The sequence below is a fragment of the Osmerus mordax genome, chromosome 27 (genome assembly GCF_038355195.1).
Source record: "Osmerus mordax isolate fOsmMor3 chromosome 27, fOsmMor3.pri, whole genome shotgun sequence".
Lineage (NCBI taxonomy): Eukaryota > Metazoa > Chordata > Actinopteri > Osmeriformes > Osmeridae > Osmerus > Osmerus mordax.
In genome coordinates this window covers 4,412,441-4,427,130 of record NC_090076.1, presented here as the reverse complement: position 1 = coordinate 4,427,130, position 14,690 = coordinate 4,412,441, and the positions used below count along the sequence as shown (strand labels likewise).

The 14,690-nt window shown below is 40.4% G+C and overlaps 1 protein-coding gene across 5 annotated transcripts in view; it reads left to right on the top strand.

The window, feature by feature from the left end:
• Positions 1-6,313: 6,313 nt before the first annotated feature.
• slc44a5b (solute carrier family 44 member 5b) overlaps positions 6,314-14,690 on the top strand; it is a 35,342-nt gene continuing 26,965 nt past the window's right edge. For all 5 annotated transcript variants that reach the window (XR_010875210.1, XM_067230838.1, XM_067230836.1 and 2 more), the window contains exon 1: positions 6,314-6,450. Coding sequence is in view for 4 of the 5 variants with exons in the window: in XM_067230838.1 (XP_067086939.1) it covers positions 6,414-6,450 (37 nt within the window). In the remaining variant the exon portion in view is untranslated. The remainder of the gene's footprint in view (positions 6,451-14,690) is intronic.

Genomic DNA, 14,690 nt, shown 5'->3' with positions numbered 1-14,690 from the left:
CTGGTGAAAAACAAACATTGTTCGGTGAGTCTCTCTCTTAGAAGTTGGAACATATAATACGCAAAAGCTGGAGGGAATTGATAAACAAAGCTATTTTCTCCCAAGACACTACACATCTTTCAGCATATTTGTGCAAAACCAGGACAGGTGAGAGGAAATCCTTGAGATAAACATTCAAGAAATGCCTTTAATAATTTCCCAGATACTTTTTGATCCATTGTTTAATTACTTAGGTTAATTGGCTTGGGACTGATATAATAATGATTGATTTACACATTTGAAACAGAATATGATTGATATCTTGTTACAATTATAATTAATTGTACGGTAATTATAATAACTACCCATGGATTAAAGGAATATCTTGAGAGGTCAGTCAATTCAACCAATTTAATCAGTCTGTCAATCGGTCCCTTGGTCTGGATCCAAGGTCACTTTAAACTGTATCACACTGGGAAGTATATTTTGGGGGTTTATTGATCTCATATGGATTCCATCCCAAGCTCTTATTTCCACTGGGCTTTTCTTAATGGGGTTAGTGAGGTTAGAGTGCTCTGTCAGTTAAGAGTATCCCGTTTCTCTTGGACCTCTTTTTTTTTCAGGATACATTATGTTGTAGCCAGATTAGACTTTTTTCCACGAGACAAGATGGTTTCTCTATTAGTTTCAAAAGGGTGACATATTGTTTAATGGCAATCCCTTGTTCAAATAGTATCTCAATATATCATTCACATTCTGAATTTTAGGGCAGGGGAGGCACATTTTCACCTGGGGTGAGAGGTGGTTGGAGTATCAGTGTTACTCCAGACAGTGGTGGCCAAATCTCCTCTCGCTGTATGTGTGCAGTGCATTGGAGAAGAGTATAATGAATTGCATAATGCTTTGGGGCTGAAACTCCCTTCCTGCAGCTTCCTTGGAAGATTTCTCTCACTGTTCTTTGAATCCTCTTCTGTCCTGATGACAATGGGTTTTAAATTCATATTGGGGTGACTTGACAGTGTCTGATGTCCCCCATTATTTAATATGATGTGCATGTCATTGAATTGCTAGCATCTCCAGTCTGTTACATGGATCTTAATTAAGACTATCTAAGATAGTCAGAGCTATCCAGGTACTGCTTCAATCTAGCAAAATGAACCATCATCTCTTTGTTTATGTTGACGAAGATTGGTATTCTGGAACCTTGTTCGAAGGCTTTTTCATCTCAGAATGGGTTTTGTGTGGAGACAGATGCAGTTAGAACCAACAATGCCATGAGTTTAAATGTAAAACTCCCTTTAAAATATTTCCTGTTGGGAAAATAAATGAGAACATTTGTTTGCCTGCTCTAAGGATTAGTTTAGAAATGTATTAAAATGACACACAGAGAATATTCCTTTTGTGACTTTGCTGGTGTGAGGACTATATTGTTATACTTCAGTGATTGCCACAGGCACCACACAGTTTGGAGATGTGTTGCATCTCATAACATAACTCATGGGAGTACAATGACAGAAGGGAGAAAGAAATCATAGCAAAACTTTGTCATTACTGTAACTTGACTCTGCTTTCCAAAGGAGCGACAGACGGCTGGCTACCCGTTCTTTACCAGACACAATGCAGGAGAGGACTAGACAGCTCTGCTTGCATCTGTTTTATAGAAATGTGACCAGATGATCATTACACAGGAACAAAGCAAGACAAAAAAGCAGAATGTTAATGTATTCTGGACAGATGCTAAGCAGGGGCTTTGATTCTGGGTCTTTGTGGGTTTAATATCTACCACTAATGCAGACCTAACCAGAGCAGCAGGTGTTGCAGATAATAATGTTGCAAATATCTGGAGAATGTCCCCTGTACTGTGTGTTTTAGCCTCTATACCCTCAATGAAATTGATCTAAAGAAGCATTTGTGAAATGTACTCGTTCTGATTTCTGTGATGGTTTACTAAAACTGAAGCAATCAGTTATTGACAAAAAAAAGATCTTCAGTATGCACATGCCCATGTATATGTAGGGGGTTTAATTATCAGCCAAACAACCAAAACTATTTCCCTCGGTTTAAAGGAAGAGGGTAAACTGAACAATGTAACCAAATAATGCCAATACCAATGGAATTACAGTTATTTGAGTTTATGGGTTAAATCATTACATTTTAGTCATTTAGCAGACGCTCTTATCCAGAGCGACTTACAGTAAGTACAAGGACATTCCCCCGAGGCAAGTAGGGTGAAGTGCCTTGCCCAAGGACACAACGTCATTTGACACAGCTGGGAATCAAACTGGCAACCTTCAGATTACTAGCCCTATTCCCTAACCGCTCAGCCACCTGGGAGCGGTTAGGGAGCAAGAATTGTCAAAGGAAGGTTAAATGAATTATATATTTAATAACATTGCAAATGAATGAAATCAATTACAAGGCAAACATGTTACAAAATGAAGGTTTTAAATCTTACCTGCTCTACCATGATTATTGTATATCAGAGAGAGAAAGAGTAAGAGGTGAGCAAGGAGAAGGAGTAGGACAGCTGAGCTGAGGAGAAGCCCTCAGGAGATCAAGAATCCACAGAACAATGATGTACAATTCCCTTTATACCCAAGAACAACCAATCAGACCACATATTGACCCTTATTTATCAACATATGACTAGCAATGCTACAGTAAGTTACACAATGAGGTGTGAGACCCATCAAAGAGAGACAAGCAACTCCAGATTTTGGAATATGAAAAGTGGGGGTAGGATGACACCCAGTCTTACACATACATTTAAATGGATTAATTTATGCAAGTCTAGACCGTTTTTTTGTGTAATAAAAGGCACCAGTAGAAAATTGTGACTGTTTTCTCCTCTTCCATTGTTTCTCCTCTACATTAGTTAATTTAGCAATGATTTTATGTGACGGTTTTATCCAAAGTAGCATACAAATCGAAGGAAACCACTGAGCTGTACTTATCACCACAGGTATGTGAGGCATTACATACATTAGCTCAGTGTAGACTGGTAATTACCATAACTTCCCAAATATGAAGTTAGTATTTTATAAAGTTAAATATCTCAGTCCCCCTTTACCTGTGAACATTCTGAGCTTCATCAGACAGATGACATAGTCTTTGAAACTTGTAATTCCTTCCCTCCTGTAGTTCTTGACTATGACATTCAGTGCTAGTGGGCTTGTGCCAAAGCCTGTTATAAACAACAAAACACATAAGAAAATCAAAACTTACCCTAACCATTTCAGTACACATAAAAATATTAATTCAGAATACTATAAGATTCACTACAAAATGTGCAGCCCTCTGAATATGTCAACAAAAACAACACAGCCCGTGTGTGCACTCACCCATAGAAGAGATGGACTCTCTCACTCTTGTTATGGTGACATTGCAAGAAGTTTAGCTTCAACATATTCAGTGATTGATAAAGCTAGTCAAACTCATTGAATCACATCCATCCTGACACGTCTCTGCTGCTATATCTGGCCACATCCCAAGTTGAAAAAGCGCTGTGAAGCACAATGAACAAAGTAAGATAACCAGCACTTCTTCAGCGGTCAGTTCCAAGTAGATGGTTACTAGCTAGATACGCCATTGTGGCAAATGCGTGTAGAAAGGATACATCCATCATAGTATTCTGCAGAGCAACATTCTGCAGTCCTCCTGGCTGTAAACTGTGAGTGAAGATAAGCCAGTCACTGAATCATTGGACCCATACAATGACCCACAACTAATGACCATCATGAGAGTGTACTTACTGATCTCAGTAGCACTGATACCAGACTGAGTCAGTCAACTTCAGCCTTAATCTGCACATCCTGTGCATAGGATTCACAATTACAAGAGACAATGACTTGCCCTACTCTGCCTACAGTATGAAAGCACGGATTATATGAAGTACCAATTACTTCAGATGAAATATGTTAGGATTAGGATGACTGTTTTCCTGCTCCTGGGCCTGCTGTGTGTAAATGGATAACTTTTATGGTTATTACGGTATGGAGCATATGTACGTATTTTCCTGTTGCTGGCTGAATTTTTAAGACAGTCTAACTAGCTGTTAAAGCACATTTTTCTATCATTGTACTTCTGCTATAAATTTAATGAATAGAAAATACACTTTATATAACCATGCTCATTTTGCTCATTTTAAGCTGAAAGCTCACATCTCGACTTGAAATGTTTTGAATAAAAAGTTGATTAAAGTCTGCCTCTGACCTTGATGCCAAAAATGAATGGAAGTCAATGGAAGACACAATTCCTTGCTGATTGTTTCAATGTTACCAACTCTGCTCATGCATCACAATTTTCAGATTGACTAGCTGTTAAAAGTTGTGAAAATCTTGTATACTTTTCATGCTGTAAAATGAATGGAAGACAATGGAAGATTTCATTCAATGTTAATGACAGACATTTCTCTCTACTGCATGCTCAATTTATTTATTTTTGTACTTTTTCAACCCCTTTAGCAATATTTAAGCATATGAGATTTAATATATTTTTATCTGACACTTTTTTCAGAAAATGTACATCACTATGATATTTTAAAAACTTTGTTAGGCGATTGTTTTGAGAACACAAACCTAATACCAATTGTGCGACACTCATTCAGATGTGTGAAGCGTTCTAGAATCACTGATTGGATGGTATTAAGTAATTTCCTAACTTTATTGGGGAACTTACTTAATTTAGATTATAGGGAACCAAGTTGACCACAACTGCAGCTTCTTAGTATTCACAGTGCAGACTTGGAGAAATAGAAGTAGATAACTGTCTATTCTTGCCTCTGATTTAGAACTATATCAAGTCAAACTGACTGGAAATGTGCTGGGGTAAAATGACCCACTATCTCACAAAATTGTAGAGATGGTCCATTATTTTCTTGCACCAACAGGGAAGATAACGGCAATCAACTCACATCTGTCATGTTCCACATTTAAATTAGGTAACAAAAAATTGGTTTCTTGTTGAACATTGTCTTTCAGCGTTGTTGATCAGATAAACTGACATCCCCTGGTACATTATCATTTTAGACATTTAGTGATTTTTAATCAATTTGTTTCAATCTGGCTAACGTAACATCTAGATATCTTTAGCTTGTTCTAATCCAATGAAACATAACATGTACCCAAGCATACTCAGTTCAATATATATAATACAGAAATAAAGCATGTGATTACTATATAGATTATGGGGTAACATAATATTCATTGTACTCTTTGTTCCTACAAAGAACTAGGATGTACTAACGTACTTAGTTCCCACTGAACCTTAGTTCTATAAAGCTCTGGTGCAATGATAAACTTAAAACTCCTTTTTGTTTTACTAACCCCACTGACAACAAGCCTTTTGGTTTCAGGGTGCAGTCACCACATGATCTGCCTGAGGGAAGTCTTTTTTTAATAATTTGAATAAAAAATATCACTACCTTTCGATTGTTTAGTTTGTTGAGCCAATTGAAAATAATCAAAGCATAGGCCTACATAATCATGATAATCATGCAAAATGGGGGAGGGTGAGACTACATATTCAAGGGATGTGTCAGTCTGAGGCCATTCAGAACACACAGCATGGAATCTTTTCGGACTGACAGTCCCTGAATACGTAATATCACTAAGTTCCCCACAGAGGACAGTATTGCTCCACCAAGAGTCCATGAGAACAATGAGGATGCTGCACTTTACTGTAAAACCAATGTACAGTAGAGTGCAAATACTCTATAGAGCATCGGGAAAACCCTTTTCATTAAGCATAGTAATACACACCTCAAGTCACATTTTACGTCAAATTCTCCTCACATTGCCCACTATATCTGATCCAGAAACATTGTCGTCTACACAATAGTAGGACTAATGGATGTAGGGGAGTCAGGTGGCTGAGCGGTGAGGGAATCGGGCTAGTAATCCGAAGGTTGCCAGTTCGATCCCCGGTCATGCCAACTGACGTTGTGTCCTTGGGCAAGGCACTTCACCCTACTTGCCTCGGGGGAATGTCCCTGTACTTACTATAAGTCGCTCTGGATAAGAGCGTCTGCTAAATGACTAAATGTAGGCTATTCTATTGTAGACTATTTCGAAGTTCATAGCCTACTACATTTTACAAATAAAACACCAATTATTGAAATCGAACTGCGTAAATATTAAACAAAGATTAGCTATTGATGTAAGTACAATAACGCGAGATGGATCCTTTTTAAATCAACCAACCCATCTTCGGGATCCGTCTCCTTTAAGAGTGTTTTTCCTCGCACAGTTGATGACGTTCTCTCGTGCTGTAAACACTGCTGACGCTCAGATGCGTGGTGGCAGACACAGCTTCAACCAAGGACTTGAGAGCATACTGTATTTGCGAGGACTGGGCCACAAAAAGCTATTTACACCTCAAGAGTCTTATGATATCGCAAAAACTAAGACGGTGCAGTACCCTCTGTACGAAGTGCAATGGCTAGAAAAACGGACATTCCCTCTTCTTACTATGGTGAGTTGCCACAATCGTCTTTGTACGTCGCAAGCTGATCCTTTCTTCTAAGACATTATGACAAAGGGTTGCTTGTATCGGTATGGCCTGGTTGGCATATTGACTTGAAGAAGTTGCTCATGTCACTTGTAGGCTACAAATAATGAATTGGTTCAAGATCCATTGTATCTCTAACATGATCTGATCTAAAGCGATACTTTGAACTAGACAAAGAATTTTCAAGCCATGATTAGGAGACTTGCAAACACAATTTCACCATGAGGAATATTGAGGTCATATTAATAATATAATGACTGCTAAAGTGTGGTCCGATGTGATTTTAGTGTTCGCTGACCTTCGATGTGTACAGTATCAATTTTGAATGCAGATTAAAGCTTTGACTAACTGCATGGTTTTACAATGTCAGAACGACACAGTTGCAGATGCCCAATGTTGTAATGTAGGCAGATTTGACATCCATTCGCTTTTCGTTTTTGCCATGCAGTTCAACAAAACGATATAGGCTAATCCTATGTTTGGCCCAGTGTCAACAAAACAATTTCCTCATACCTCACAATGTAACAACAGTTAATAATTTTAGGAAGATCATGCCAAACAAAGGATTGGCATATAGGCTAAATCATATTAGTTTATCAATGCTAATTTTGTCCAACAATTTCATTCATGCTACAAACATAAAAGTTCAATTATTTTCCTAATAAAAACAGTTGGTTCAATTAGGTACTAAGAGTCAGGATACATATCTTTCTGTGCTGGCTAACCAAATCTAAACTGGTGCTGGCTGTAATCCACATATTTCAGTATCTGAAACAACTGTCATGGGTTAATAGTTGCAAACTGTACAGTGAGAGACATGGCCATGGTGTGGATGTGATGGCAAAGCTTGAGTGTCTGCTTAATGTCATCTCTGTTGAAGCAGCATTTCCCTGCCTACACAGTGTCCCTGTGTCAGTTGGTTCCCAGGAGGCCAGGGTTGTGTCAATCATGCTTATAGCCTGTCAGCTGAGTTCACAATGTGTTCGAGGGATAGCAACTTGCTCTCGCTTCTCTCCAGACTCTGCCAACCTCTCAGGACTGAGCGCTTCAGCCCCAAAAAACGGCATTTACTCTAACAATATTTTATATTGTATGTGAAAGATCACCTTGAGGTCGTGGAAACATTGGACTTGTTTTCCTTCACAAAAACATTTAATCTTGTGTGCAATCATGCTGATGCTGTATTCTTACACTAGTGCCAATATAAGCAACCTTTTGAATAATATCTAAGAGAGGAAAAAAAGAGGAAAAACCTACTGGAAGCTGTAGTTCTTTAAACTGCAGAACCAATTGGAGTTTTAGTCAGTGGAGCATGGGATGGAGTTATGCTGACTCCCTGTGTTCAGGTCAGCTGCTTCGTCCAAATGGCCTATTTGGGACTGCTGCACAGTCAGCTCACATGTCCAAATGGCATTTCTCGGGCAGCTAAAGCCTGTCAAAGCAGGCAAAGAGGGATGCTACAACATTGAGCTCTTCTTATCCTACTTTACTTACAGTAGAGGCGGTGTTGGAACTGTCAAATCATTTTTCACCTTGCAGAAAAGACCACCCCACAATTCAGTTATTGATTGCATGTAAATGGTCACAGAGATAACGTGTTGCAGACACACATATTGGAAAATCCCATTCTAGATACTGTATGGACTTTCAAGTAGATAGTGTTTCCATCCATCTATTAACATCTTGACTAACAAATATTGAATATTGTTGATTTGATTTCGTAACTTTATGCATAGCCTACATGGTGCTGTTTAATCAGTCATAAAAGTGAAAAATACTTAATAATCACTCTGTGACAGGTTCATTGGTGACAATTTAGATTTAGTTCCATTCACTGTAAGAATGTGCGGAGCTGGGCATACCGATAATTAACAAATTTCTCGCATGGTCAGCTTCTCTAAGTGCTGCATTTAACCTGCAAGGGAGTGCAGAAGCTGACACAGAGCGAAGCGCTTTGTTTGAGAATCAAACACTTTTTCTATCTTCATGTGACGCTGTGTTAGGAAGAGGGTTGTAGTCTCAATGGCTCATCTTTTCATTCAGGAACTCTACCGAGGGCATGTGATGGGCTTTTCAAGTGCCTCAGTTCCCTTTCTATTTTAAGATGGAGACCGATGTTGATGATGTGGTGCTCCTTCATGCTTTAATATACTCTTCATACGACTCTCATGCTCATTATTTTTAATGAGGTGATATTCTTCAGCAGCGTGAAATGCCATGGTGCTTTTCTCTCCCGTCCCTAGTTGTTTGAGAGTAGATGGAACTCACAGTAATGACAGACCAAGTTAGCAAATACTTACGCAAACTCACTCAGTCAAATATGATTGCCTTTACTCGACCCTGTGCAAATGAAGTGAGTTAGTTATAAATGTATTTGTCTTTTGTCTCCTTACTAGTGACATTAGTTAACCCACCACCCAAAGACACACTGTGGAGAAGAAGAGTAAGATGCAAATACTGTACGTGCAGGAGGTATAGTCAGGACTGGTGTTGTTTGGGCCGCATGACTGGACTGACCTTGTACTGTGCCAAAAGATTCAGGTAGACCTTTAAAGAAAGGACACAGGATGCAGATTGCAGTGTTCTGGACCTGTGGTGTTGCGAATGTAAACAAATTGAGTTGAGTTATCTCAGTTGTAAGGAAACACAAATTGACTGTACTGCGAGGAGCGACTGAAGCAGAGCTGGAGACACAAGCACTGAGGCCTTATGGACCACATAAGAAGTCCGGTCCTCCCTTAAGGCCCCCAAACAAATTGTACTGTCACTTAATGAATTAAGTTAACTAAACTCTGATTGCATTGGGTCATGTAACACCCCTAGCAACTTCTATCAAACTGGCAATAGAAAAGCATTAGAGTGCTCTGCCAGACATTGAGGCACCCGTGTATGTTTGGAAGAGAATGAAGAAGTACAATACTCAGTGGGAAATAAGAGTGTGCACGTGTTTTAGAATACCTTATTTCTTCGATTTAAACGCTGCAGCGTTAATTACACAATGTTCATTTTTGGTGCTGCATTTATTCGAGGGCGGCGTTTAATTTGTAAGATAGATTTAGTGAATTGTAGCTGCAGTGTGGCCATAGACAAACAAAGAATAGACAAGGAGGTCAAACACAAAGCCTAGTGTAAAATTGAAGCCGCGTGTGTGTTGGTCAATCTTTTCTCTTCAAATTGAGCTTTCCTGCTACTACCAATAATCACCAGCCAGCCTGGGGTAGCGTTAGCATAAAGCGTGATCAAAATGTTTTTGTTTACATTTACATTTAGTCATTTAGCAGACGCTCTTATCCAGAGTGACTTACAGTAAGTACAGGGACATTCCCCCGATGCAAGTAGGGTGAAGTGCCTTGCCCAAGGACACAACGTCATTTGGCAAGGCCGGGAATCTAACCAACAACCTTCTGATAAATAGCCGACTCCCTAACCACTCAGCCATCTGACCCCCCTGTTTCTAGTTCCCACCGATGTTCAAACCAAACCAACTCCCTTGGTCCTGTATCACACTGCTAGCTTTACAGAACCAAGGTCAGCCAGTCCCCAGACACACTACCCACTGTCATCCCCTGGCAGGGACAGGCTTGCTTTCAGTCTGACACTCTGTTCCCTCTGGTGGAAACTCACCCCCTTCCAGACACCCCCCAACCCAACCCCTCCTCAGAGCGGATGTCAATCCAATGTCTCCACTCTGTCGAAAAACTGGCTTTTAATGTTGTTTTTGTGTGGAAGATTCTGCATTAGTCCGACAGCATCTTCTGTAAAGCATGACAAGTAAGCATATCTGATATCTGGGAGACCCCCCCCCCCCCCCTTGGGGTCTTGATAAAGGACCTGGATGTTCTGAAGGACTCTATTTTATAAAGGATGGGAGTTTTGCAGGTTGCAACAGACTTTGCCGAATGACAGACTGAAGTGAACGATGAAAGGAGAGATAGCGAGAGAAACGAGGAGGGGGTGTGTTGGGAAACGGGGAGTATTTGTGTTGTATTTATGTCCAAGGTCCTTAATAGACTGAATTAATTCAGCCATCTGGAGCATTTTAAACACTTTGATTTGTCGGGAGATTGATTTTGAATCCTGTCTTTGTTTTGGGGCCAGGCGGTGAGTGTGGGCTGTCTGATCAGCATTCTGTACCCAGTGGGTGTAAGGATCAGAGGGATTTATATGAAGGCCACTCTCACTGCCTCTGTTCGTGTGTGTGTGTACGTTCTGTGTGACTCAGCTCTTAAACCTTGGCCGTGGAGCTCTACCCTAAAGACCCCTGACCCCACTCTATGACACCAATTGTATCAGAGCCTCTCTGGCCCTGGTCTCCATGGCAACAGTCCACCAATCTGAATCCAAGTGTGATTTACATCCAAGTTAAGAGATAAAGAATACACACTTTTCCAGTCACAGACTAAGTCAAAAGAAATGAGCCTCAAACACAAGTTACCGTGTCTTCTGTCCTCAATAGATTTAGAATGAAATATGAATGGAAATGTACTACTTCCAAACACGCTATATCCTTCTCTGTAAAGTTGTGCATACTTGTCCAAAATTTGTAATGCTGAATAATTTCCCTGGATAAGAAGTTGTAGGGAAGCAGGCTAAACCTAAATGGAATGCACACAAGTTGACCCCTCCTGTTTACCCAATGGTCTATAAGTGTTCATGAATTGCCATAGACATTTCTGCGAGTGAACGTTGAAAAGACACAACCCTGGCACTGCACCTGCAGTCATGGAACATGGTATGAAAGAGGCCTGTGTTAGCCTACATGGTGAAGCCTGTGGACACTGGTGCCTGTGTCTCCGTGTCAGCCTGCGTTGGAGGGCCTGTGTACTGGATGTGTCATGGAGAGATGTTGAGTAAGGAGGGCAGGGAGAGAGAGTGTGTGTGTGTGAGGGGGGGAGGGTGGGTGGATGGATGGAGGAGGGGTGGGTGGAAGTATGTAAACAGTGCAACAACAATGACAAAAGGCGATCGCAGTTTATCTCAATGAGCTAACCGCTCATTTGTGACCTTAATCTCCCCCAAAATGAGGTGCATAGAAAGTGTTTTTTTGTGGAACTAACACAATGGAATAAATGCTAAATGCTACTTTTCCATCTGGCACTCTACACCAGCCCTTAAACAAGCTGCCCATGCCCTTAAACAAGCTGCCCGTGCCCTATCACAGCCCTTGAACATCTAACCCATACATGGGATTAACACAATACAGTGTATTACAAAAACAATGCCGCAATTGTTGTCTTTTCCCCCTTTGGCTTTGTTAGTGTGACTTTAACCCTTGTGTTATCTTCGGGTCATTGTGACCCACCGTCGTATTGCGACAACTTTACCCTATACAAAAACAAAGTGAAACATTTTATTTTAACCGTTGGGCTGTCTCAGACCCCCCACATTGCGAAGGTTAAAATAAATTATTTTTATTTCCCAAAACCCGAAGATCCAAGGTCCAAGCTTATCGATACTGCTAGGCTATCGAAACTAGTGGATAATGTAGCCTGACGTTAACTTATGTAGGCCTATTGAGAGATAAGTCATGTAATTTAAATCAAATCACTGGTGCACAAACATACATCGATTGTGTAATAAAATTACTAAATTCAATTGAATTGCCTGCCAATCGCCTTTAAACTAAACGAAGAATTGATTTGCCTGACGTTCTACTTCGCTTCATTTCTGGTTGAACGTATGGTTGCGGTTGAACGTTGCCAAGCGGTCATAGGCTTGACTACATTTTAATAGTTGACATTAATAAGCCAATTCAGGGCTCTACAGTGCAACTATTTCACTCGCATGTTTGTGCCCCTAAAATTAGATACGTGCGCGAACCGGATTTTTTTTCTTCCGGATTTCTTTTTTTTATGAGCAGTGTGTGAGTAAAGACTAGCCTCCCCACTCCCCCGCCCCGCTGCTGATCATTCTAAACATAAGGTGCGTTCGAAATGGACTGACTGTAAAGTAAATTCCATGTTGCTTCTAAGTACATTATATAAGTGTGAAATGAGTTCCTGAAAGCATGTGCAAAGCGCTAAAACTTTGTCACACTGAAATGTGGAGTTAAACCGAAGAACAGTTTCTCTTCCGTTTTCAGATCAGGTTTTAATAGGCGGAGCCAAAAAATGCCCTATCTACGTCATTTCGCCCTATCTACGTCAGATCACTGAATGGCTGCTCCTGCTGTACTGTTATTGTAGCCTACATCAGCTAGCTAGCTAGCTTCAGGATGTCTCCCACCACCCGCAACTGCATCTTCCCTGGATGCAAGAACTCCAGCTGCGCTGCAACGCCATTTAAGTTCCCTATTGATAATGAAAGGAAAAATAGGTGGATAGATTTTGTGATGGAAAGCTTCGGATAAACTCCAACAGCCGCCTCTGCACTGACCATTTCACGGCGGACAGTTTTAACATGGACCAGAGACAGACGGGGTTCACCAACACACGGCTTCTCTTGCAGCGCAGAGCCGTACCGAGCATCGCTCCTCCGGCCGTTCATCCTCCGGTCGCACCTGGACCATCCACCGCCGCCAGCAGTTCATCACTCAGTTCTGTGTGCTTGTTATAATTATACTAGATAACTTTTCCAGAGGTATCTGCTATGAGTTAGTGCAAACTACTAAATTGATATTAGGCTACTCGGTGTAGAATGATGGTATTTTGGTGAAATAGCTAATGTGTTAGAAGTAGCCTAGTTGAAGAGCTCACTGTCTGCTGTCTCTGGTGTCCATTTTTACTGTTACAGCTCAGGGGAACATTTCATTTATATGCATCTGTATGTTTCAGTCATTGAACAAATACATTCTAATTCTATACGGTTTTGTTCGGCTTGACATAGCGTCCATTATCTGGGTCGGAGGTAGGCACTAGGCAGCGAGGGGCGGAGCTTCAACTCCTTCAGGCGACACACCCCCCCAGTCTCAAGCAGAGAAGACCACTGATTTCTCATGATTTCAAAGCCTAATTTAACATACTTGTCTGTTTTTTTTCCATTTGAATTTGGATGGGTAGTTAACAACACATTCTTCTGTGGTGTGATGAACTTAAAACTAATTTTCAATTCCACTTTACAGCATCTTTATACTCAGGGTCACTGCTTTATCTCCATGCTGTCCTGTGAAACCAGACCAACAACTGACTGTATTGAATGTGTGAATGGCAGAAAGACAGTGAATCCACTTGAGAAGTAGGCTAGTGTCCCCATAACTCCTGAGAAGTTTCCAGTGTCATAGCCGTCTTTATCAGCAAAGCAGCAAATTAGATTTGTATGTATTTTCTCACACCTCCCTTAAATACAGCCTGGTGACTGGCCTCTCATACTCTGGGCTTTATCTATCCATCCGGGCTGTTATACCTGGCACCCATCCAGCTGTGGCAATCTCAAGTCATTCCCACCACACTCACTTGTCTCAAATCTGCCTGACTACAATATAAAACTATCCCAATGGAAAACTATCCCAAAAATATAGTGGAATTTTTTTGCATACAATAGATTTGTTAAAATCAAATATTCTGCATAGAAATGTGTCCTATTTTGATAATTTCATTGTACAATGTACCTCAGTATTGTCCTAATTGATGCTGTGTTGCTAGGCTACTGTGTCCTGATGATTGTTTGCCTATAGGCTATTTTATGCCATTGTGACACGTGGCACTTTGGCATCGATAAAGTCCTTGTCTCTCTTAACATATTTGCTCCATCTATATCTCTACATAGGTATTTTAGCAGTGTTATGAAACTGTTAAATAACTTAATAGACTCCATATCTACATTGTATTACTTCAGTAGAAGTAGTTATACTTCACATACGATAGATAGTGAAATAATAGATAATTCTGTTAGCTGATCAGGTCAACCTATAAGTTTGTTGCAGTGGCAGACTGAATGAGGATGCAAATGGTATTAAAGGATGAGGATAACTGGTAAAGCCTGTGTCTGGGCTTACTGTGTAATTCCATACCCAATCCAGCCTCAGTGTCCCAGAGGGTACAGTACAAGTAGCCTACGTAAGATTACCACAGTTTGATGCTTTGTGTGCAGCATCTGATGAAAACAGATGTTTAAAGTGATTATGTTATTTCACGTGTTTAACATGGCCACCGTAAAAGCCTCACACTAATCTCACATCACTCACCAAAAATGAATTATTTCAAAATGCTGTGCTGTATTTTCACATGGGGCACTGATGATTAAACTTGAACAAAGGTTACAAAAGA